Here is a 25,739-nt window from a genome sequence, read left to right on the forward strand (position 1 = left end):
CCACACTCTCAGGCCTTTCTCCTTCCCCAGTGACCCCTTCATCTTCCCCAGCTACCTACCGCTCAGGCTGACTCTGGGTTGGAGGCTGAAGAAGTAAGCATACACGTTCAAGTGCATCAGCTACTTTTAGTTCATTTTCAGGACGTGAGAGTCAGCTGCTGCTCATTGTCATGGAAACGAATCCCAAATTTGGCAGAGGCACTCCTGCCCTCATCACCATTACAGCATCATGAGCAGACTCAGGGTGGGGAAGACATGTTGCCTGTGAGGCATTCTGTCCACATGAAACATGGTACATTGACTCAAATCTCAGGCGTGTTTCCCCCTATTAGCTCGAGACTCGCAAGCATAGCAGATAAACGTAGTAAGTTTTTCTTTTTGTGTCTTAAGCTGTGCCTATCAGTTCACCGTGGGAACTTAACTTTCCCTGTATTGGGGAGCACTGGGTGGAGCCTGTCAGTCCTGGTGGGATCACAGGCCAAACTGACCTGGGCTGGGCCATCCGCTCAGTCACAGGGGCCAAGAGAACATGTTTTTCCTACGTGTCCTGATGGTGATGCTCACATGCACATTTCATATGGTGTTCGCGGGCTGAAGCTGGAGATTTTTAACTGGAAATTCAGTAAAGGGGGCGACAGAAACTGAAACCAGGTTGAAGAGTTAGGTGGGAAAAGTGTGAACATGGAGAATTTTAAGCGGAAGAAGCTTAAAGGGGGTTAGCGAACTCAGGTCTACGTCCAGTGTTAGAGACAAGAGGCTGAGAGCTCAGCCCATGCTCCTCCCGGGGAGTTCCCCCACTCACTGACTCGGTCTTGGCAAATGACTTCTGAGATGGCAGGCAGAACCTGGAATCCCCTGGAAGACGGGCTTCTGAGCATGCTTGTGGGGGACTAACTTGACTGTGCTGAGGTGGGAAGACCCACCCACCCCTGGGTGGCACCACCCATTGCGTGGCACCACCCACCCACCCCGTTTGGATCCTAGACTGCATAAATACAGGGGCTGAGCAGCAGCAAGCATCCATGGTTCTCCTTTCCTTCTTGTGGACACCATGTGACCAGCTGCTCAAAGCCCCTGGTGCTTCAACTCCTCCACAGTGATGAGTTGCCCTTTGGAGCTATGAACCAGAATAAACTTTCCCCTTGAAGCTGCTCTGTCAGTGAGTTCCAACACAGCAATAGGAAAAGAAACTATAACACGCTCACCCTTCAAGTCCTCACACTCTATGGGTCTCTCTCAGGGGTGTCTTTCTATATTGACATGCATGTACAGATAGGAATTGGTCAGTAGCATGACGGAGGATCCCGGGGATGCAGACAGTCAGAGTTCGGGACACAGAACAGCGCCTATGCTTGCTATCTGATCCCCTCCCTCTCCAGTACTTCTCTTTGTTCCGTCTCTCACACCACAGGCTTAGTGAGGACCTACATTCTGAGATCTGGTTTATCCTCGGTGCGCGATGGACATGGGCAGACACATTTGTCTGTCCTGAGTCTTAGGCTGACATTTTCCACACTGGCTCTCTCCTTCTCCATCCTAGCTGCCCATGACAGTCTGTCTCAGTGAAGTACTGAGAATCAGGTCACTGCATACAACTGTCTATGGCTACAGTGATCAACACTGGAGCACATTCTTAGGTGGGGTTTTCCATGATCCAGACACGCCCCCACCTCTTCACCACCATGCAGAGTTCTCAGTCTATTTTTTAACTGGGCCACAAGCTAAGGTCATGAAAATAATCTTCAAGCTCCTCTTCTCTCTTTAGTTCAGAGTTTGAACACATCTCCCCTCTCTGTCATGACCATCTCTACTTCAAATCCCTCACTAGAAAACTGCAGACCCCACCTGAAGTCACTTCACCAGCTCCAAGGCCACTTGGTCCCCATGTTTTCCCCACACCAATGGGACATCTTTGCCCCCAAGGCCAGGAAACTCTGGCTCCTCTCTATCTGATGCCACATCCAAACCAGATTTCATTCTGACTTCTCCACCCCTTTCCTTTCTTCCTGTCTCTCACTATCACCCCCTCCACAAACACACACCAACAGCTGAGATGTAAGATTTTCTTTTCCTTTCTTGTTCTTTCTAGTCCATGGCAGCTGGTCTGCCAACAGTTTCTCAGTACTTGGATTATGCTGGCAGACAGATTAAAGGATAATATTACTTTAAAAGTCTATCTGTTGAGCCAGGTGGTGGTGGTGCACACCTTTAATTCCAGCACTAGAGAAGCAGAGGCAGGTGGATATCTGTGAGTTTGAGGCCAGCCTGGTCTACAAGAGCTAGTTCCAGGACAGGCCTCCAAGCTACAGAGAAAACCCTGTCTCGAAAACAAACAAACAAAAACAAAAAACAAAAAAAGAAAAAGTCTGTATGTCAAAGAATCAGGGACAGGGTGGGGTGATTCACAAAACCAGCTATAAGAAAGATGGAATGGACCAGAGCACGGCTGATCATGAAGGTGTGTGATATCAGTTAGAGACAGACATCTCAGAGAAGACAAGATACAGCATGACATCGTGAAATCTTAAGGTCACAGCAAGTCAATGCTCAGAACACATGGCTGCAACTTGGAAAAATCTGGAAGACAATGTGCTAAGCAAAATAAGCTAGTTCCAGAGGGTTCCCTGCTGAGTAGTTACACTGACACCAGGTATCTAAAACAACACAAAATGAAGAAAAGGGGTGAACATGAACTGGGGAAAGGAGCTAGGGCTTCAGTATGGGATGATGAGAGCATTCTGGTACTGAATGATGTGATGGTCTGATTGTGTGCACTAGAGCATGGAAATATTTCAAGTTATATGGATCTATCATGTAACAACATTCCCTCCTGGAGGGTATGGGCAAGCTCTTAAGACTCAAGCAACAAACAACTAACAAGTCTCAGGAAGTTCCTGAAACTGAAAAGATTTATAAGACTACTCAGCAAGGTTATAGAAGTGGTGAGGCTTTTGGGGGAGAAGAGACTATTCAGCCTATCCAGCTGACTGCACATTGTATAGGGATCTCCGGGGAGGCAGTGCTCCTGGGTCGTTTCCCACGTTGGGGCAAACCCTTTAGGGCTGGAGTTGTCTTTCAGCTATTTGTGCTTCAGTAAGTAACTCAGATTAACTCATTTATTCTCCAAATTGGACTTTGGCTGAATTGAAGTATATACCCTTGAGTATAGAGGAGACTTTTCTCATCTCAGGTGGGCATAACCCAGGAGTCAATGGTTCTAGGTTTTTTTACCTCACAATTCTGAAGAATAAATTTCATGGAGAAATGAGGTGTGGGTGAGACTGAAGGAAGAATTTTTCATTATTATTGAAAATTTAAAGGATATAGACTAAAGATTGATGGTTGACTTCATGATCCCTCTGCCTCAGTCCCTGAGTGCTGGAGATACAGACATATGCCTCCATTACCTGCTTCATAACAGCTTTAAAAATTATATTTGGAGGGGTCGGAAAGATGGCTCAGTGGTTAAGAGCTCTGATTGCTCTTTCAAAGGATCTGGGTAAAATTGCTAGCACCCACATGGCAGCTCACAAATGTCTGTTATTCCAGGATACAACACCCTCCCACATATACATATATATATATGCATATATATGTACACATACATATATACACATATACATATGTACATACATAATACATATATATATATACACAGGCAAATGCCAAAAAATGTATTTGGAAAATGAATTAACTGAAAGGGAAAAAGGTAAAGTGTTGCCTTTAAAAGATGGACGTCTACCTCAGCAATGCTTATCCTGGGAGGAGAGTTGTTACAGTGTACACTGCCTTCACCTGACCTGTGAGTACCTTCCAAATCATCTTTGATTCTTATTGTGGAAATGCAGATTTGTAGCCTAATTCTGAGGATCTGAGTGTGTTCTAATAATATTGTAGGAGAGGTAGTTATGGACGGAAGGGTCCCCTTCCAGGTGGCCTGGGACTAAAAGGTATATAGAACATGGGATTTTGAGAGCTAAGCCCCCATAGTCCTGACTTGTATAGTAGGAGCAGTTCTTCACATGTTAGTTCCTAAAAGATCCTGGTCCAGGGCAACCTGACCTAGTTTCTAATAGGAAATCGTTGCTAAGGTAGGCTAAAGCGTATCACAGGACTCACGACCCCAGCAGCCCCTGCTAGTTGTTAGTGTAGACTCTTTCATCCGTTTGCCCAAGTGAGAAACCTAGTGTTTCTCCCTCTTCGGGGTCCAACCCCTCTCACTCTGTGGTGACTCTGGATCCTGCATTGAGACTAGGTGTCTATGAGAAATAAGATCTGTCCCAGGAGCAAATGGTACCAGTCCTGTCTGTAGTGCTGGTGAGAAAACCAAGGCTTTGCCTGTGCCGGGCAGGTACCCTCTGTGGTGTTACTCTGTAACCTGTGACAATCATTAGGCCTTGGTGGCTCTGTTAGGAGGATGCAGCATAAGCCAACGAGGCCATTTTGTTGGAAGAGGAAGAAAGCCCACGTTAAATCAAGAGAAACGGTTGCAAGCTCCTTGCAGGAGAGCGCTGCCCATGGGTGCCTGGGCAGTGTCCCACCATGGGAGCCTCTGACTCCAGCACAGCTCCGGAGACTGCACCCTCTATAGAAAAGCCCAGAAGAGGCCCACCTGGCTCACACAGCTGGCCTGGCTCAGGGTGCTCACGGCCCGCATGTAGCTCTGGTTCCTGGACCGGAACTTTGGGGAGTTGTAGTTGACTGATGGGTCCAGGCTGTGACCAACAGGCACCTCGCTGGCAGCTTGCAGGTAGCTCTGGCTATAAAGACAGAGAAGAGAGAAACATGGCCGTGAGCATCCGGGGAAGGGTGGGAGGGGATGGCTGCCAGCAGACACCCCAAGTCCATACTGTGGCCAGTGACACAGCTGAATAGCTTCAAATGGATGATATTGCTCTATGCAAATGTTATGGGCTTTTTGCAGCTACACATGTGACTTCCATCAAAAGTTACTGGGCAGGTAATTTAGCAAATTGCTTTGAGGCCTGTGTTTTTATGGCTAGGCCGTGAGGTTAAGATCATCATCCATTAAAGAGGAAACAAAACAGCAACCAAACAAAAATGGAAGCCCGCATAATTCAGCAGAATAGCAAGCTCAAGTGTCTAGTTTTCAGCCAGACCCCTCCAGAGCCTCATAAAATCCTTGCTAGCTTCTTGGCAACTTTACATACGTAGAAAAAAATAAAGGCACCATTTAGGGTTTTTTTTGTTTTTTGTTTTTTTTTATTTTATTTTATTTTTTTTTTAGATATGTCTTTACTTTTGTTTCTGCGTGTGTGTGTGTACCAGTGTGGGACTAAGAATGTATGACTGAATTTGCCCAGAGAGGTCAGACGAGAGTATTGAATTCCTGGGAGCTGTCCTTCCACGCGATTGTGAGCCACCCAACATGGTTTCTAGGGACTGAACTCTGCAAGAACAACACGGCTCATAACTGCTGAGCCATCTGTCCAGCCCCTCACTTAGTTCTACGGGGAGAAGATTGTACGATACTCACCTAGAGGGGCAGCAGGGTGTTCGGACCAACAATAGTCATTTTCTCCCAAGCTTTTTCAAAAGCCACATTCCCTACTTTTCCAAATTGCTGTTTTGTCAAACATGAAAGCATGGGAAAACACCCAGGATGTTCAGCAGCTGGGTCTGCTTAGCTTAATTTCCCGGGGGGGTGGGGGTGGGGAATTTGGTACCTTTATCCTTTCAAATTCTATTGCCCAGTTTTCCACCGTGCCATACAAATTCATGGAGTGGTGTGGGAAGACATTATCAATCACTTCTCCCTGATATCAAGCTGGATGGGAAGACATTACCAATCACTTCCCCCTGATTTCGAGCCTGATGGAGCATTAGGTTTGCTGGTGCAGCTCATAAGTAGAATTACTCAGAAATACCAAACAGATTTGGACCCTATCCCTGGGCAATAAAGTAAATACCTCCGGTTTGCAGTGATTCTTTCTGGAACTTGTTTTATTATTTATTTCTTCATAAGTGGGGCACCAGGAGCTCATGGGAAGGCTCAGCCAGAAGGGGCTGCCCAGCCTAAAAACCTGAGTTTGATCCCCAGACCCATGTGGTAGAAGGAGAGAAATTGTCCCTACAGTTGTCCTCTGACCTCTGCAAGCGCCATGTGTCCTCTCCCACAAGTAAGGACAACTTGAAAATGGGACATCAGAGGAAACATAGGACTTTATAAAGTCAACTTGGCGATGTTTATTAATTGTAGACTTAATTCTGTTAAAAGTAACTTACTTTCAAAGAAGGTGCCTTACATACCCGGTTCCAAGGCCCACCTTCTTCACGCCACTTACTTTCTGTGTCTCTTTGGGATCTCTCACCCCTTACTTGTATCTCTACCAAATGCTCCCGGTGTCTCTTCCTTTAGATTTCCCTACTCATCGACATCACTGTCCATACCATCCAACACTGCCCTCACCATCCACACTTTCCACCCCAAGTTGTTTCTGAATCTGAGAAGCCTAAGAAGAACCAGTGTCCTCTGAACCTTGGTACCTGCTGCTCCTAGTCAGTGTCTGGTACCCCAGATAAGAGTCAGCCTCACAGCACAGTCAGAACCCTGCTGGTGGCCTATTCTAGAACCAAAAATACAGTCCAGCATTCAGGATGCTGCAATCCTGTGTTTCAAATGAAAGTTCTAACTTTTTTCTAAAGATGGGTGAGCACCTGAAGAAAAGTAGCTATGGCAAAACACTTAAACTTAATAAACAAAATAAAACTCCTAATAAACAATAGTTACCATTTGCTCCCGGCGATCACAGCCATGTCTCCACAGGCATTTAATTGAGCTATTAATGGAGGCCTAGGAACCATACTGGAACCGTACTGCAGAAAATTGTGTGTTTATGGAGGGTAAACAGCAATACTAGGTCCTGAGTCTGTTCAGGCTGGATGCAAAAGTTCACCTTTTAACTCCAAGATCAAAGCTGCTGAATAAGAGTCGGAGTGTCCCATCTTGTAACCACATCTAACCCGCCCATGGCACTGGCAGGGAATTGGTCCCAGGACCCCAGGATCCCCAAATCCAAGGATGCTCATACACATTTCCTTCTGTATTCTCTAATTGTCTCCCATAATTTACATGCCCGACATCACATAAATGCATCTGCCTATAACTTACTCACATCTTTCTATACATTTTAACCATCGTCAAATGACTAACATGCCTAACACAACATAAATCCGAGGCATCATTCAGAAAAGTCTCTATGTGTTCAGCACAGAGACAGTCACATAGGTAACCACTCATGCTGGAGTGTCAAGGGGCCATGGCAGGATATGTCCACTGGTCAATCAACTCTCCCGATTTCAGCATAGCCCTTCCCTCATGATACATTCAATTTTGCTTTTTGCACTTTCTGGAATTTTATTTTTTAATATTTCTGCCTGTGGTTGGTTGAATTTATGAATTGGAACCCAGGTACAGAATGCCGATTGTATTTTTAAAACAGTGATAAACTTCCTTTAATCTCACTAGGATTAACAGTGATTTTGAAAGTATTATAATGGTTTACCTTTATATAATATTGTGCCTCAGCTGCCACCATCTGGGAGCTGGGTACAGTGGCTCATGGTCAGCACCCTGGATGCTGAGGCTGGCAGATAAGTTTGGGGGCAGCCTGGGCAAGAGTCTGTTTCATAAAACTAAAGCCAACAAAAATCCCAAACAAATAAACAGACGAGAATCACACACCTGGGGACTGAATACCAAGAGCCAACTGTGGGAGGCACAGCGATGTCCTAGCATGCACATCATGTCCTTTGCACATCATGGGGGTGGCAAGTCTCAAGCTCTCGCGGGCAAGGCCTTGCCATTGCTCATCCATGAAAGGCTGTCCTTGACCCCTGCTAACACTTCCAAAGTGGACTTTCTCCCCCTTGGCTTATTCAAAGTGGGAATTTCAACTTCGTCATCTTCGTTGCCAGAGTCTTGAAAAGCAGCTTCCTACATATAAGGGTGGTAGCTCTGCAAACTGCAGAAGGGAACCATTTTCTGGAATAATGTGTGATATTTTCGTCCTACTTTCTGCCTCTCAGATGTTGCCCACATGAGATCATTATCTATGAGGAAGGGAGACAGGAATTCCAGCAAATCCCAAAGAAGGGAAAGACACACAAATTAACATCACCAACAATGAAAACTAAATTAACAGGAGATAGCAATCAATAGTCATTAATATCCCTAATATAAACAGACTCAACTCACCTATAAAAAGACACAGGCTAACAGATTGGATATGAAAACAGAATCCATCCTTCTGCTGCATACAAGAAACACACCTCAACCTCAAAGACAGACATCGCCTCAGAGTAAAGGGTTGGGAAAAAAATTCCAGTCAAATGGACCTAAGAATCAAACTGATGTAGCTCTCCTAATATCTAACAAATAGACTTCAAACTAAAATCAATCAAAAGAGACAAAGAAGGACATTTCATATTAGTGACAAGAAAAATCCATCAAGAGAAAATCTCCATACTGAACATCTATGTCCCAAATACAAGGGCACCCTCACATATAAAAGAAACACTTCTAAAGCTTAAATCATATATTAAACCCCACACACTAATAGTGGGAGACTTCAACACTCCACTCTCACCACTGGACAGGTCAGTCAGATAAAAACTTAACAGAGAAATAAGGGAACTAACAGATGTTATAATTCAAATGGACTTAACAGGCATCTATAGACTATTCCATCCAAACACAAAAGAATATACCTTCTTCTCAGCACATCATGGAACCTTCTCAAAAACTGACCACATACTCAGTAACAAAACAAACCTCAACAGATGCAAAAAAAAATTGGAATAACCCCATGTATTTTATCAGATCACCGTGGCTTAAAACTAGAATTCAACAGCAACACTGATTCCAGAAAACCCATAATTATTTCTTTAATGATTTTTATTGAGCTCTACATTTTTCTCTGCTCCCCTTCCTGCCTCTCCCCTCCTCCCTTCAACCCTCCCCCAAGGTCCCCATGCTTCCAATTTCCTCAGGAGATGTTGCAGAAAGACAATTATTTTATGTACTCACTCATAAGTGGTTTTTAAACATAACGCAAAGAAAACCAGCCTGTAGATAAATCACAATCCCTGAGAACATAGACAACAATGAGGAAGAGAGACAGTCATACATGGGTCTCATCTACATGGGAAGTAGTAAAAGACAAGAGCTCCTGAGTAAATTGGGAGCATGAGGACCATGGGATAGGGTTGAAAGGGAGGGAGAGGCAAGGAGGGGAGCATAGAAAAATGTATAGCTCAATAAAATCAATAAAGAAAACCCACTTAGGCTGACATAAAAAAATCTCCAAGACATAATATACCTAATATGAAGTTCCCAAGAGAATTCTATATAATTACAAATAACTGAAAAGGATATGGTATTAAATTATCTCATCAATGTAGGTCTAGAATGTTGAAGAAAGTGGTTTACTTTTCATGTACAAACATGTTTGCGTTAGTTGAAATCGAACACTTGCTGTTCCATCATTTTCTAATTGGCTTCAGTGTTCAGGCTTTACACATCATTGCTGACCTGTCCTCTAAAGGAATTGTGTTAAATCTCATGAAGTGCTTACTTCGATATTTGATGATAGGAACAAGATTAGAGCTACTACAGAAACCTTGTCCTTATCACTAAACAGTTCAACACAAACTGTGTGTGATTTAAGACTTTAGAAATCCTCTACGGGCGATGGTGGCGCACGCCTTTAATCCCAGCACTTGGGAGGCAGAGGCAGGCGGATCTCTGTGAGTTTGAGACCAGCCTGGTCTACAGAGCTAGTTCCAGGACAGGCTCCAAAGCCGCAGAGAAACCCTGTCTCGAAAAACAAAAAAAAAAAAAAAAAAAAAAAAAAAAATAGAAATCCTCTACTATAAATTGTACCATAGTGGCATACCAGAAAAATAAAATCTTCAGGCTGTTTGCTTAAGAAAAACAACAATTTCTTGAGGAAAACTAATCATTAGTGAAAGGAATTTCCAGGAACTATGGTCAAAAGTGCTTCAGGACACAGGGTAACAAGAAAGCATCTGTAAAAGCCAAGGGAAAAGTGAAAAAAGATAAAAGAATTATTGGAGCATAAAACTGGAATGATCAGGTAAAGCAAATACACTTTAAAGAAATGCTACAGCAAATCTTGAAGTTACACAGGACACTGAAATCATAAAGAATAAACAACAGAATAACGGAATATAACTTTTGAAAATAAGTCACTGTGTTTTTCTTTCAAAGACTTACTAAGTATGGACGTACAGTGTATGCCTGCACTTCCTTCCAGTACTCAAGGGCTCAGAGCAGAAGATCATGAGTTCAAGATCATCCTGACCTCTCCATTCCCTCCTTTCCATAGCCCTTAGCCACACTGAATCTAATGAATCTGTAGATTTGCCAATACATGATGTTTCATATAAACAGAATCATAAACACTTATGCATGGCTTCCTTATTGCCAAATATTACCCATTATATGTATAGTCCTTGTTCTTTCATCCATTCATTTTGTTAACAACCATCAGTTGTTTCTGCACTTGGGTATTTATTTATGAAAAATGTTGCCATCAACATTGAACCTCATTTCAACTGTGTATACATCTAGGATTAGAACTGGTGTGTAATTCTAAATCTTGGCCACTTTTTACTTTTATCCTATCTATTCTACTTCATGTAAAGTGATCCATCACTGCGTGTCTATTTTGCATTCATTTCCTGAGTAATAATTTGAGTAAATATCATTTGTTTATATTCTTTGGGAAAAAATGATGTTAAGCTTTGCTTTGACTGTCCTTGCTTCTGTGTGTCCATGTCATTAACCACCAAAAATGTGAGACAATGAGCTTCAGAACCTCTGCTTCAGGCTGACTTTGGATGATCTGAGTCCTGAGGCACATGTGTGTGGTCTTAGAAGGTTCCTGTCTCAAGGATCTGCATCACACTCACACTAACCATTATCTATTCACAATAGTCAAGTTTCAGATTAGCCTAGCTGGCTACATAGGTCTCTGCTGGCCACCAATTATGCACATGTTTATCTATCAATGATGGCGTATTATTCAGCCACAGTGAAGAATTATATCCTCCATCAGAACGGCTGGCACTGGAGGACATTATGTTTAATGAAACTAAGCAGATGCAGAAAGGCAAATAGCACATGCTCTTTACCATCCATAGGAGATTAAGAACAAGTTGACTAGGCAGTAGGATAGCCAGCGCTGAAGCAGGCAGGATATTCAAGAGCAAGGTGGGTAAAGGAAGTTGGAAGGTTCAGTGTATGTGTGCATATTGCTGAAATGCCACAGCAAACCCCAGTAAGTTAGACAGCTGATAATGTGCTAGCCAAAATAAGACAATTAGACAACCTTATCCTTTAAGAGCTCTGGCTATAAAATGGCTGCTTTATATCATGCAGGAGACTACGGCTCCTGCCTTAGAGTTCTTTTCAGTGTTTCTCAGATTTGTTTTGATTGGGTCCTTGCTTCCTCCTCCCTTCCTTCCCTCCCTCCCTCCCTCCCTCCCTCCCTCCCTCCCTCCCTCCCTCCCTCCCTCCCTTTCTCCCTTCTCCCCTCCCTCCCTCCCTCCCTCCCTCCCTCCCTTTCTCCCTTCTCCCCTCCCTCCCTTCTTCCCTCCCTCCCTTTTCTTTCTTCATAACAGACATGGTTGGTGGAGGACCTGGATTTTGTTATTTTCTTATGGATGCTGTTATTTACTCTGTCTGGTGTCTTGAGCTATCTTGGCTCATGTGATGTGGAATAGGTCTGTGGGAGGCTCCAAGTGCTGCCCAGAAGACACTCACCATAAATTTCCTGTGGGGTTCAGCTGAGTCCTAAATTTGGTTTAGGGCTACACATTTTTCTTTCTTACAAAGGTACTGAGGTCTTCTCCTGTATGGTTCCATCTTTATGTGCATCTTTCTTGCCACCACGGCAGCCCAAATCCCATCTTTTAATATATTAGCTCCATAGGACAGTGGCTTCTGCTGAAGTCCTTGCTACTTAAACCTGAGAAAGAAAACAGCAGGTCCTTCTGACTGTGGGGAGTGATGAGAGGGAAGGGCTTTTCTCTTCTGGAATACGAGCATCTTCCACTCCTCGTTTACTTTTGTTTGGAACCAGTGTATGTGTGTATTCCAGAGTTTGTCTCCTGTAGGCAGGTTAGTTAGACACAAGTCACCATTCTAGAGTCCAATCTACATTTTAAAGCCAAGTTGGCATTTGCTATTTGTTTGGGCAGCTTCGTGTCATTATTGCCTGGCCTGCTGGGTGCTGATTTTAGGGGAGTTTATGCCGATTCCTACCGTAGACCGAGATGCTAAAGGATTCCTTCTCCTTGTGGGGAAGTTTAGATGTGTGCCAAGGCTCCCGCAGGGAGTGCCCAGGCTCTTTGACAACCTGTCACCCAAAACAGAATCAAACCATTGATCAGAGTCAACACACACACACACACACACACACACACACACACACTCTATGGGTGGCTATGCCACCAGCTCTTGCCTTTGTGTCCCTGTCTGACTGAGGTCAGCAACATTCCCTGTGAGAACATACCCCCCACTGGCACACTGTGCACACTAAGCCAACTGCAAGCTGACTTACTTCCCAGGTACAAAGCCTTCCAACAGGGCTGTCTGTGGCGGTTCTTGGGAGTATGCCAAGTCCATCACACGGTTCTCTCCTGCAGACTCAGTTTGTTTTCTTTCTGTTTAGCATCCTGGCAGAGCCCACATACGCTCCTGGAGGACATGCATAGTGACCAGCTGGTTTCCCAGACAATGCGCACTTGAGGAAGCAGGTAACAGCGGGCACTGTCTTGTCTTCTGAGGCCCCTTGGCTGTGCTAAAAGGCTCCCTTAGGTCCATTTCCACTGAAAACACAGTTGGCTCCAAGACCTTTAGTCATGCCTCCACTAAGGCCTGCTGAGGCTAACTCGAGTAGAAGGCAGAAATTTAATCCTGTGGCAGTCATTATTTCTGAGATGTTTTGTAAAAATTCAACTAGCCTTCCCTATAATCTATTTTTTCTAAGAAGGCACAAAATAGAGAAGGGTGGTATTATTAAGCTATGCACTTTCCTCTTTTGGGACTGGATGTGACCTCAGTGGAAGCTATATCTGGCCTGACTTTGTAGAAAAGAATGGCTTCATTGAGAGGCGATCACATGGCTGAGTCCCTGAGCACAGAACAGAGCTGAGATTTTGGCAGAACGACTGTGTAATTTCCAGTTATGTTTTCACACACCTGCAGTGGATGATCACGGCTCCATGGTGAATTAATAACTTAATGGACAGAGAGAGGCCAGCAGGCTGTCCCCAGAGCTGAATGCTACTGGCCTTAGCACGCTGCTATTCCCTTCCCTGTGGCTACACACTCCATTTCCCCCTTAAATGGAAATGTCATGTCCTGGGTCAGGGGTTTGCAGATGGAGCAGCCTTGAAATGACTGGGGCATGAAAATCTTAAAGTTGCTAACTGAGCAGTTCATCCTGAATGGTACCCTGGAGCAAACAAGGTCACAGCCTGTGCCTACAGCAAGGCATCTGGTGTGTGCTGTCTCTAGGCTGCCAGGCTACTGAATTCAGAGCTTTCTTAGGCTATTGCCTTAGCTGTGAGGAGGCCCTCAGTGAAGACAGAGAATCCTGATTCTCTGGATCTTTGAAGACCATCTGAAGGGCCACATGGAGGTCTGCTGGAATGTGGCCTCCAAGTGAAGAACATTTTTATTACCTTCCCTCCAAAGGTGCAAGGAAGGGAACCTCTGGGTGAGGTCAGAGGATATGGGCAACCTTGAGAGTTGCAGATTCCAAAGAAGCCACAGTCACACAGGGCTTGTTGTCTTAGGGTGTAGTGTTCGGGGTCAGCAGACTGAAGTAAAGGTAACACTTTCCAGCAGTGGAGGTGACGAAACCCCCATTGCAGGGTGATGAGCCAGCTCTGGCTGATGGCAGAGAGGATGACACTGTACCATCTGTCACAAGTACCAAGAAGGAACAGGAAAGCCACACCTCCCAGCAGCAGCACTGTGTTCAGGGAATTCTGATGTCATTCCAGACCCTCCACAGACACTGCCCACTTCCAGAGAGGGGACACGGCAGGGTATGGCACGCCCCCAAACTCCTTTTTAAAGAGACAAGACAGGTGTTTTACAGACCAGATTATATGTGAAGAATACAGTCTACTTGGTCAGATGGTCAGGGAGCCTCTTAGGAACTGTTTAGAGATCTAGATCTTAAAAAAAAATCCATCTACAAATCATAACAAATGTTTTCTGGAGTTGGAAGGTGAATTTTCTTTATTCTGCATTTCCAAGAAACAATAATTCATTGAAGATTTTTTTCCATGATAGTAATGCAGATCTGGAATGGTCCAGAGAACAACCACAGCACATGAAGAGAGGAGATGGCCATCATCTTCCTCTCCTTGCTGTTCTATGCCTCAGTGTGTACCTATCTTATCCTGCTCTGTCTCAGGCATCTGTGGGGAAGGTGGGCACTGGGGTATGGGTGAGGAGACAGGAGTCTCCAGGGTTGGGAAGACGCGGAAGACACTGCACACGGAGGTGACTAGAGTTTAATAACTCTCACGGAATCTCATCAAATATTAAATGAGCAAATATTGAACCACAGCTTCCTGCCAGGAAACTCTTGATACAGAAGCTTCCTACCCCTCCCCAGACCCGCTTCTTGGGCAAATATCACGGAGATGGGAAATCTGTATGTCTCAGAGTTAGGAGTTGTGATCCAGGCCCATCTGTGTGTGGAACCCCAGGGAGCTGGGCAGCCTCTGCTTCCAGGCTAGTGTGTGGATGTGATGATGGGTTAGCAGTGACACCAGTGTCTCATCTGAATGATGTCAGTCTCAAGCTCTGTCTCAAAGTGTGGTGGCTCAGATTAGATGCTCAGTGAGATACAGTTCTCAGAGCTCAGAAAGGCTGAGAAATGGAGTCTTTCTGTGACCCCCACCCTTCCCTCAAAAACCATACTCATAACCGAGGGCAGCCACAGATAGCACTCAGTACACACTGCTGGCCAGAAGTCTCATGACATAAGCAGTTATGAACCACAGTGGACAGGGGGATGAGTTAACGGTATACTTGTCCCTGATCTACATAACTGGTTAGAGACTTGGGGCGCCCACTTCCTGCATGTAGTTTGATGCCTTTTAATTTAATTTGATCTACAGTGAGTGGCATTGAAAGTTGTTTACTAGGTCCCAACAAGTACCTGAGGCAGAGACACAGTCCTAATCATCACCCACTGCACTCTCCTCTGCATGCTTGAGACTCAGGGATACCCCGGTGTCTTCTGCCAAGCTGAGAAGACCGTGTCTAATCTATCCCATTGCGTCCTCTTCATGACTGACACCTGTCTATCCCACTGTTCTCTGCAAAGCCAAGGCCCATGCCTTCCCATGGTCCTCTGCATGACTGACGTCCTTGGTTGCTTCATTGCTGTTTTCAGGGCTGAGACCCACATCCCTTCTACTGTCTTCCAGAAGGCTGGGGTCCATGCCCACATTTCTGATGACTGCAAGACATCTTCAGGCCTGAGGCCCTTGTCCTACCTACTTAGGCTTCACAAACTGAGCCCAATCTCCCATATTCCCCACCGGAGGTCTTTGGACCCTCTATCTCTGGTTTTAGACCGAGATTCCAAGCCTTGGTGGTGTCACTGGTTCCTTGTTTCTTGCCTTACTATCCAAGCCTTCAGGGAGGTTTTTTCTGGCTTCACAGACACAGTATCCAGAATGTGAAACATCCCATTTCTCTGTCTGCAGTGCTGGTGAGGACTTTGCTACGCGAGGAAGAGGGTCTATGTTCCTGGGGACCCTACAGCTGGCCTCCCCGCCTCTCCCCTGGTGGTTTTCCTAATATTTTGACCAGCAGAATTCTCATTACAACTGGAACAAGATGCTTACACCAATCTTCTCCAATCATTGGCTCCTTTACAACCTCCAATGAAGATGATCAGGGGTGTGCAATAACATGACCAACATGCTCTGTTCTCCCACCTCTGACCTGCTGGTTTTATGACTAATGTCAACTACAGACTCCTTTGGGGTAACTGTTCTCACCATACGGGATCCTTCCTCCCTTGAATGGAGAGAGATATTCCCAGCTTGGCTCACTGGTCACCACGGACTCTGACTCTCCTGAGTCAGGTGCATTTTCACCTTAGGTCACTGCCGCTCACGAAAAGTGGTGTAGGTCCCCACCTTGGATCACTGGCCTTTCCTGACTCTGTTCCCCTGGATGATGAAGAGCAATCCTTCCTCAGGGTCCTGTCTTCTCCCTGGAATACTCACAAGCCCAGGTCCCTGTGCCCAATATCTCCTGTCTTGTGAGTTCCAACAAGACTACACTATCACGAACTTCGCCCTTCCACCACACACATGATTGATGAAGCTTGGAGTAGGGGTAGGTACTAGCAAAGAAGGATGAGAGAGAGAGAGAGAGAGAGAGAGAGAGAGAGAGAGAGAGAGAGAGAGGGGATAGAGACAGAGATAGGGGAGGATAGGAAGGGAAGAGAGAGGAAAGGAGGGAGAAAGAACAGAGGAAGAGAGGGAGAGAGAAAAAGACACACACACACAGACACACAGAGACAGAGACAGGAAAACAATACACAGGCTCATTGTATGTCCCCAGGACCACTGTGGAAGTGTGAAAGTACCAAAGACAGATGTGTATCCCAGGAAACAGTGAATCTGTAACTTCCCTTGGGAGAGAGACAAACCCTGGAATGGGGCTGAGCCAGGGTAATACATGGCTACCACTCCTTTTGGGAGGTGGGCCATCCTGGCTTCCGGGGACTGCTTATCCTGAGATTTCCTGCTTTATTTCACTATTTCCCACAGTCTCCTGCTTCCTTAGAACCCAGAGAGAAATCAAAGTGTGTATTTTAAAGCACACATTGCCAAGCTGCTCATGGAAAGCGATTTTGAAAGCAGCTTTAATTCAAGTCAAAACACAAAGAGATGCAATTATTAAAATTTAATTTTACAGGCCTTTTGTAATTTTTAATCGAGTGTCTTGGTGCAGGTGCCCTGTGAGTGTCCCCACTCCCTTCACACTTCTTTAAGGCCTTATTCACTTGCTGATTTACAGAGCCAGCCTTGAACGTTCTTACTTTCTGAATGAATAAATACATGAGTTGGTATAATGAGGTGTCATACCCCAAAGGAGACAGTGAGCTAAACAGATCCCATTGTCTTGACCATTCAAGTGAACTCTGCACAGGGCTGGGTCCCCTGGAGGAATATGTAAGTTACTAGTAGATGAGGGTGAGCCAAGACGTGTTCACTGCATGATTGGTGGTACAGAATGCATTTGGTCACTGTGAGTGCCACATGAATGAAAAATTAGGATACGGAGTTGGATCAGAAACTAGAAGAAAGGGAAACTTTATGTAATGTGTTTAAATGGATTTCTGCCTGAGAGAGTTAAAAGAGGCCAGTATTAAGCAATTTACATTTCTATTGGTAAATATAATCAGAAGGAAAAATTATTAAGAGTAACTGTTTTCACCAGTACGCCTACCTCACCTTCATTCATTCATTAATCCCTTAGTGAAAATAAAAATCAAAATAAAAATTGCAGGATTTCTAGAAAATAGAAACACTGTGTGCCAGCACATATGAGATCTGCTAAAGATGCATCCCTGGGAAGACTCATAGTCCTTAGCTTTTCACAACAAATTAATTACTAAGCACCCACATCTGGTGGAAGTACAAAAAAAAAGATACAAGGAATTTACTGGGAAAATTAACAACGACAGAAGAAATAGATAAATTAGGAAACAGGAACACAAAAGAAAATTGAAAAGCCAGTCTGTGCTGGCTGTGTGACATGGTCCTTAGGCCTGCTGCTTCTGGCCTCTCCCTAGAAGGCCACTTTCTCTCTCGGATAACCTCTGGTTGACAGATCACTGTAACCAATGTCATCTCTCCTCGGAAACAAGTGCAGAGGGATGCTCTAGGCCCTATTCTTAAGATGGAATGATTTCTGTGGACAGATACATCAGCAATGGGTTTCTGCAGAAAGACAGATATTGTGTTCAAAACTAAATGGTCTCAAAATTAAGAGAGTCCCAAGACATTCTTCGGGACATGTGTTTCTAAGAAAGCAACTTGTTAATGCTTTCAGGGAGATAGGCAGTCCGCCAGCCTGGGATGCGTCCCCGTTCCTCTCCCGCTGGACTTCACGGAGACAAGGCGCTAAAGTGTGGATGCATTAGGTAATGTGGATTTGCTTTCAAGCTATCCAGAACCGCCTTCCTTTGCCCTGACAGAGATGAAAGATTTGGAGGCGGACACACCCCAGGAGAATTTCTTTGTTGTGTTGCCAAAGAGAACTGGGCAGGAAGTAAGTAGGTCAGCGTCATTTGCAGCATCGCTTGCAGCTCTGTTGGCAATCATGAAAACTTAAAGTTCCCCGGCAATGAAGTGAGGACTTAAATTACAGCCTACCGCATCCAGATCAGTGTTTATATCAGGATGTATAGGGCTGTGAGAGAAGGTTGCTTGTGGTTGCTGTGTAGGTAGGCTTCTGACATTATGACCTTCCTCTCTCACCGATGCCCCTACAAATATGTCATAACTACATGGCCAGAGGGAAGATGACTAGATGTAAACAAGGTCCTAATCATCAGACTTCAAGGTAGAGGGATAACCCAGATCATCCAGATGGGACCACTGCTCTCTTAGATGCCCCCAAGTCAGAAGAGGCACACAAGAGGAGCCATGAGGGAATGACACAGAAGAGTCCTGAAGATGAAATGGGTTTTCTCTCTAGCTGGCTGTGGGTACGAAGCCAAAGCCACCATCTAGAACATGCTTCTGCGGGTGTCTCTACGAGTGGGGAGCTAATGCTGGGTGACTGTCAGCAGGGACTTGAGGGTGTCTACCTTACACTGCAGCAGCTTGTCCTGAGGGGAAGCCAGTTTCCTCCCCAGAGGCTCCAGTAAAGGGTGGAGTTCACTGGCACCAGCAATGGTGCAGGGGCAGCCATGGCAGGCCCTGGACCCAACCTTTTCTCACAGTAAATTCATTTTGTCTTAAGTCGCTAACCTGGTAGCGTGTTTCAGTTGTAGTTGACAGATAATAAAATATCAGAGAGGAAAACAGTGCATAGGACACTTATGATCCCATCTTAAGTTTATAATATATACCTGCATGTATGTGCTTGCATGCACGTAACAGTATCTAGGCAGTGGGATCTATGCGATGTCGACATAGGCACACTCTACTTCATGCAATTATGCTTGTGCTAGGCTTTTGCCATGAGTGTAATTAATTTCACAATTTAAACAATTGATTTAATAGTTCACTTAATTAGCTGGTGGATGTGCTCTGAAGCTGGCCCTGATATGGCACAGAGGGTGCACCCTGTGCAGAAGAACTGTCATGACCTTGGGTTTACCACAGACATCCCTTTGGGAGAATTTCTTACTGTGACTAACTGCTGTGCTAACTTACAGACTGTGCTGCTCTTTCGGTTGGCCCTGCATCGCACGATGGGTCAAATATGGCATGTCTTGATAGACTGCTGGTTAGAAGTATGCATTATACATTTGGGTTGGACAACGTAGCTAATGACAACATTTGCCGCAATCAGTGCTGTGGCTCTTTCTTTTTACTGTGAAAATGTTTAGACTGAATTTACTTATTTGCTTATTTTTATGTGTGTGTGTGTGCATCCGTCGATGAATGGATGATGAGAATGTTGCATATTTGCACGAGAAAATCTTGTTTGGCTGTTAAAAAACAAACACATAAAACTTTTCAGGTAAATGGGTGGAGTTGGAAACAATCGTTTTGAGTGAGGTCACCCAGACCCCAAAAGGCAAATGTTGAATGTTCTCTCTCATTTTTAAGATGTTCTCTTTAATCTTCAGATGTGTGTGTTTCAGCTAGAATACTCATAGAGACCAGGAGTCTACTAAGGTGCCATGTGGGGGCTTTCAAGGCTGAGAAGACAGCACACAGTGAAGATGGAGGGAAACCATGGAGCTGAAAGGGTGAACTAGGGTGGGGGTGGGAAGACAGAGTGGAGGAGGTAGAACAGGGAGGGGGCATCAACATTAAAGACCTCTAGGCATAATCATAGGGAAAAAATGCCACAGAAGTTTCCACAGACATATGTATACATCCATCCATCCATATATAAAAGAGATTAAGCAGAGTTACCCTTTAATGTCCTTACTAGATACCACAGGTTAACAACTAAAAAGGCCCAACATCTTTTCAAGTTTCTGACATGTGAGGCTCTGTAGACCCTAAACATTACAGACTGGTGCCATTGTTCTTTGTTACCCTCTAGGACTTGCTGGTAAGACCTATTGCTGAAGACACCATGGACTTGAGCCACAGAACATGGGGACGCCAAGCTGGTGCTCACCCTGTAGCTTCAACACCATTGGCTAGCTTTCAACATTCTGAAAGGGCTCTCACGCTGCTAGAGGAGAAAAGGAAACGCCAATCCTACCCCCACAGTGATCCCGATGGGCTCTAACAATGGCTGGCCTGGCAATACACCATCACTGGTACAATACTGGCATGAATATCATAAAAGCAACCAATGACTTTCTGATCGGATTTAAGACCTGCGTCACAAGATGCAATATATCCCATTACTGGTCCAAGAACCTGTGCCTTGATAAGTCATAGGTACCAGAGGTGAATCTACTATTATAGCAAATGGCTATAGGGTCAATCAACTTCTAGTATCTTATGGCTATACTCTTAGATTAATTCACCTCTCAAACCTCATTAAAAAGGCTTCTGCGAAGTAAATGTGAATGTAAATGGCAATTAGCACACAGACCACATCTGATCAGGGGTACAGAGTAAGACTATGGAATGTTCAGCCCTGAATGGGGTATCTATGCTATGGCCCTCATCCCAAGGCTGAGAAATCACCGTGTAAGAGGGAGCAGAAAGATGCTGGCATCTGGAGACAAAAGATGACACCAGCGAAATAATGTTCTCTGGATAGAGCAGAGCAGTTTCACAGATGACTCACGGGGGTTGTAACAGCATGCACAGGGCCTGAGTAAGCGCATGCCAATCAAATTCCCAGCATGGAGTGGGGAGGTAGGCATCAAGTCCACCCCAAGCCTTTGCTGAGTGATAGCTGCCAGGAAGGGGGAGCATTTGTTATAAGGGTGTGACCCCTGGTGGTCAACCACTTTCAGGCGGAAGACCATACCTATAAGCACAGCATGAACGGATTTAGTAGCTTTAGAAAAATAAGGAGACAAAGTTGATTGGGATGAAAGGAGGAGGAGGTCTGGGAGGAGATGTGGAGTGAAGATGGATGCTTAAAAGAAATCCCACGCTAGCTCAGAATTGAGAATACTAGAGGGTTATTTATTCAGGGGTAGACTCACAAAACACAATCCTTTGCTGGAACTAAGAACAGCAACTGAATCCCGCAGCCAGAAAAGAGGCCAGCCGAGCACTTTACATCCCGATAAATAGTATAAGAGGCCACGCCCAAGTGGGCGGGTAGCTTAAAGGCTACTGGCTGTAGGAATTCCTACAGCAGCAGAGGGGTGAACATGATCAAAATACAGCGAGTGACATTCTCAAAGGACTAATGAAATATTTAAATCAATGAATGAATGAACATGCATATGTTTATGTGTGTATCTATGCATGCATGTATGCACATACATCCATATATGCATGCTCCTGCCATGTCATGGACAAGTTGTCAGAGGACAACTTGCAGGAGTCTGTTCTCTACTTCCAAAGACTGAACTTGGGCCTTCAGGCTTGGTGGCAGCTGCTCGTATATGAGAAGCCATCTTGCTAGGTTTCTTTCTTTCTTTCTTTCTTTCTTTCTTTCTTTCTTTCTTTCTTTCTTTCTTTCTTTCTTTCTTTCTTTCTTTCCTTCCTTCCTTCCTTCCTTCCTTCCTTCCTTCCTTTCTTTCTTTCTTTCTTTTTTCCTTCCTTCTTACTGGGGATCAAATGCAGGGCCTCACACATAATTAGGACACGCTGTACCACTGAACTGCATTCCATCTCCAGCCTGTATTTGCTTTATGGTTCATAGCTTGGGTGTATGCGTGTGTGCACGTGGAAGGTTGAGGATTATTTGTATACGTCCAGATATGTGTGTGCTTGTGGGTGTGGAGGCCAGAGGTCAAAGTCAGGGTCATTCTTCAGCTGCTATCCATATTACTTTTTGATACTGGATCTCTCCCAGCCTGGGATTTGCTAATTGGGCTGGTCTAGCTGGCCAGTGAACCCCAGGTACCCACCTTTCTATACCTCTTCAGTGCTTGGATTACAACTGTGGGTCACCACAGGTCTTTCCCCGCTCAGGGATCAAACTCATGTTGTTGGCCTTGACAGGGACGTCCTTTGAACATGGAGTAATCTCACTGGCCTTCACGCCTAGCTTTTTCATTATTTATTTTTTAAGATTATAATATAGTTACATCATTTCCATCTTCCAAACCTTCCTTGCTCTCTTTCACATTCATGGTATCCTTTTTCATTAATTGTTGCTAGATGTATGTATATGTATATATATCTGTGTGTATATACATTGTTCAACAAGTCTCACAGCAAATTCCTTGATCCTTTTTGACCCTTACAATCTTTCTCCCTGCTCTTTCAAAATGACTCCTGAACCTCTGGTGGGGGACTTGTTTTGTGTATGTATCCATTGGGACTGGGATCCACAACTCTGCATTTTGTTTGGTTATCATTTTTTTAATGACTTGTCTATTCCAAAGGGACATTTCCTTGATTGAGGACTAGAGTTATAGGGCTAGTCACTGGAGAAGGATGTCCCACTTAGTTTATGCAGCTTCTGGGGATTGGAGTCAGGTCTTTTGTTTTGTTTTGTTTTGTTTTTTGTTTTTCGAGACAGGGTTTCTCTGTAGCTTTGGAACCTGTCCTAGAACTAGCTCTTGTATTCCAGGCTGGCCTTGAACTTACAGAGATCCACCTGCCTCTGCCTCCCGAGTGCTGGGATTAGTGCACTACCACCACCACCTGGCTCTGAATTCAGTTCTTTAAGCTCGCACAGAAAGCCCTTCATCAATGGAGCTATCAGTCTAGCCTCTTTGTTTTAAAATTAGACTTTAAGAATGGCAAATTGTCAGGAAAAAAGATACTAAAACGGGACTTTCAAAAGGGTGTACATAGAAACTGAGGTCAGGTAGAATGTGAAGAATCTGTAGAACAACTGGAATAAGGTTAGAGCTATGCAGGAGGAATTCCTGTAACAACCAGGGATGAGACCCTGGCAGCACAGGGGTGCAGGCATGATGTCACAGACTGCCAAGTGTGCCGAGGCATTGCTTCCCGATGGCAGAGACCTGAAAGGCATATGCCAAGTGTTCAGCCACCTCCCAGAAGCCATGTCCCTGCTGGGGTCACAATGAGCCGCCTGGCACTGCAGAGCTGGACTCAGAGATGCAAACACAGGCACAGAGCTGGCAAGAGCTTCACACGGCCTGGCACTGAAACCCACCCTGGCCTCCAACAGAAATTATGAATCTGGAAGCTATCGGATAGCCATAGAAACCATGGGAGAGGAACCGTCTACCAGGGAGCATACGGCTTCCTGCTAATTGAAACACTGCCGGTTTAGGTGTGCTATCGGGAGGCATCGGCTCCGTTGATTAGTAACGCAGAGTGTAAGAAGCAGGTAAGCATGGATTGGCTGTACAGGCTTCTCCTGTCCTGCCGGTTGCTGTGGTCACTTTTTAAGGCTGGTTACTTCACAGGTGTCTCTAGTAACAGTTTATTTGTTGGGTTTCGTAGCAATGGTCCATGCATGAGATTCCTAAATTATTACTTTTATACATTCAGCAATATGGTGAGTCATGACTGCATGGCAGCAATGCAGCAGAAGATGGCCCCTGCCCTCCCTGGGAGGTGGACTCATGGGAAACGCAGTAAGGAGCTGTGCTGGCTAATGTTAACTGTCAACTTGATATGGCCCAGAGTCACCCAAGGAGGGTCCTGTGAAGGACTGAAGACTTGTCTAGAACAGGTTTGCCTGTGGCTATGACCGCAGGGCTTGTCCCGCCTTGAAAGCTAAGTGGAACAGGAAGGCCTGCTCTGAGTATGGGCAGCACCACTCCACAGGCTGGCCCTGGAGAGTACGAGAATGAGGAAAGACAAGCAGATAAGGATGCAAGGATGCGTTGATTACCTTTGCTCTTGGTGCCGAACTTAAAATGACTTCATTTTCTGCCTCGACCTCCACCCCCTCCCCCCCCGCCCATGATGGGATGCTACTTGGAATGGTAAGCCAAGTAAACTGCTTCCTCTCCTCCATTGCTTTTGATCAGGCTCTTGTATCACAGCGACAGAGGGGAAATAGGATAGTGGATGGACAAGAAATGCTGTGCCCCCACGGACTAGATGGCAAGGGAATCTCCTCCAGACTTTCTAAGGAGACCATCTTGAGCTTGTGGTTGAAAGGGGTGTGCTAGAGTCCCTGGTGCGCTCAGGAAACAGCTGGCATCGGGTTTGACGATAAGGACTAAAAGCTCTCAGATACTCAGAGGTCAGACAGCTCATGAAGAATCTGCCATGGATGGTGCAGGGTGCTGCTGGGCACGTGGCTGGCTACAAATACAGATGAGAGATCAGCCTGTGATTCAAGTGTCAGGCCTGGGGGCATCTGCAGGCTGATCTAAACAAGGATTTTTTTTTAAGACAAGAGATAGGATCTCATATAGTCCAGGCTGGCCTCAAACTAGCTATGTAGCTGAAGATGACCTTCGACTTCTGATCTTACTGCCTCCAACTCCAGAGTGCAGGACGACAGGTGAGTATCACCACAACCCCCAGTTTGTGCGGTATTAGAAATGGAACCCAGGACTTTGTGAATGGAGGCAAGCGTTCTGTCCACTGAGTCACATTATAAGCTCTTGAAGGAGGCTTTGGCAGCCCAGATGTACCATGGGGACCCACAATGAAAAATGAAACAGAGTCAAGGAGGTTAGAATTTCAAAGGGATTGACAATTCAGCTTCCATGACAGAGTCTGCATCAGCGAGGAGTCTCTGCAAGGCTGATACTCAATCTGGGGTGAAACCCTTCACTCTTCTTCTTTACAAGTTGATTCTTTCTCAGCGTTTTGTTTGATTTTGTTTGGGGAAGTCTTTATTCACTTTAACTTATGGAAAGTATTTTCTCTGAGTCTAGGATGGAGTGGGGCTAGTAGACCTCCCCCCAGAGATAAAGCTGTCTCTTCCATGCCGCCCAACCTGAACAGCTTGGGATGAATGCTTGCTGCAATTCTCTGTGTCTCTGAGAGCTACCCTGCTGAGTTTTGTCTTCAACAGCACGCTCATCCACCTCAGCCTCCTCAGGATGGGCTCTCAGGTATTCCAAAGGGACACATAGTCAAGAAGAGAGTACTGCTATATTCTTTCATGTTTTTATATCATAGAAAAAAATTTCAGATTAAATTTTAGGCCAGGTACATTCATTTAATCCCAGCACTGGGAGACAGAGCCAGGTGGATCTCTATGAGTTTGAGGTCAGTCAGCCTGGTCTACAAAGTGAGTTTCCAGACAGCCAGGCTATACAGAAAAATCCTGCCTCAAAAAAATTTTAGGGTTTTCAGTTTCAAACTCTGTATTCTCCAGAAAGATTTAATTATTTATAATTGGGTTTATATTAACTTTTCTCTTTTGATTCCTAAGGTGTCTTTATATATTAAGAATATAAACATGCATTCTCACATTGAAAATTTCCTCCCAT

At 45.0% G+C, this 25,739-nt stretch overlaps 1 protein-coding gene across 3 annotated transcripts in view; it reads right to left on the reverse strand.

Annotated features, from left to right (window-relative positions):
* Dlgap2 (DLG associated protein 2) overlaps positions 1–25,739 on the reverse strand; it is a 677,680-nt gene that overhangs the window by 52,436 nt on the left and 599,505 nt on the right. For all 3 annotated transcript variants that reach the window (XM_057752288.1, XM_057752286.1, XM_057752287.1), the window contains one exon: positions 4,613–4,760. In XM_057752288.1, coding sequence (XP_057608271.1) covers positions 4,613–4,760 — 148 coding nt within the window. The remainder of the gene's footprint in view (positions 1–4,612; positions 4,761–25,739) is intronic.

This window comes from Chionomys nivalis, chromosome 20 (genome assembly GCF_950005125.1).
Source record: "Chionomys nivalis chromosome 20, mChiNiv1.1, whole genome shotgun sequence".
In the NCBI taxonomy this organism is placed as follows: domain Eukaryota; kingdom Metazoa; phylum Chordata; class Mammalia; order Rodentia; family Cricetidae; genus Chionomys; species Chionomys nivalis.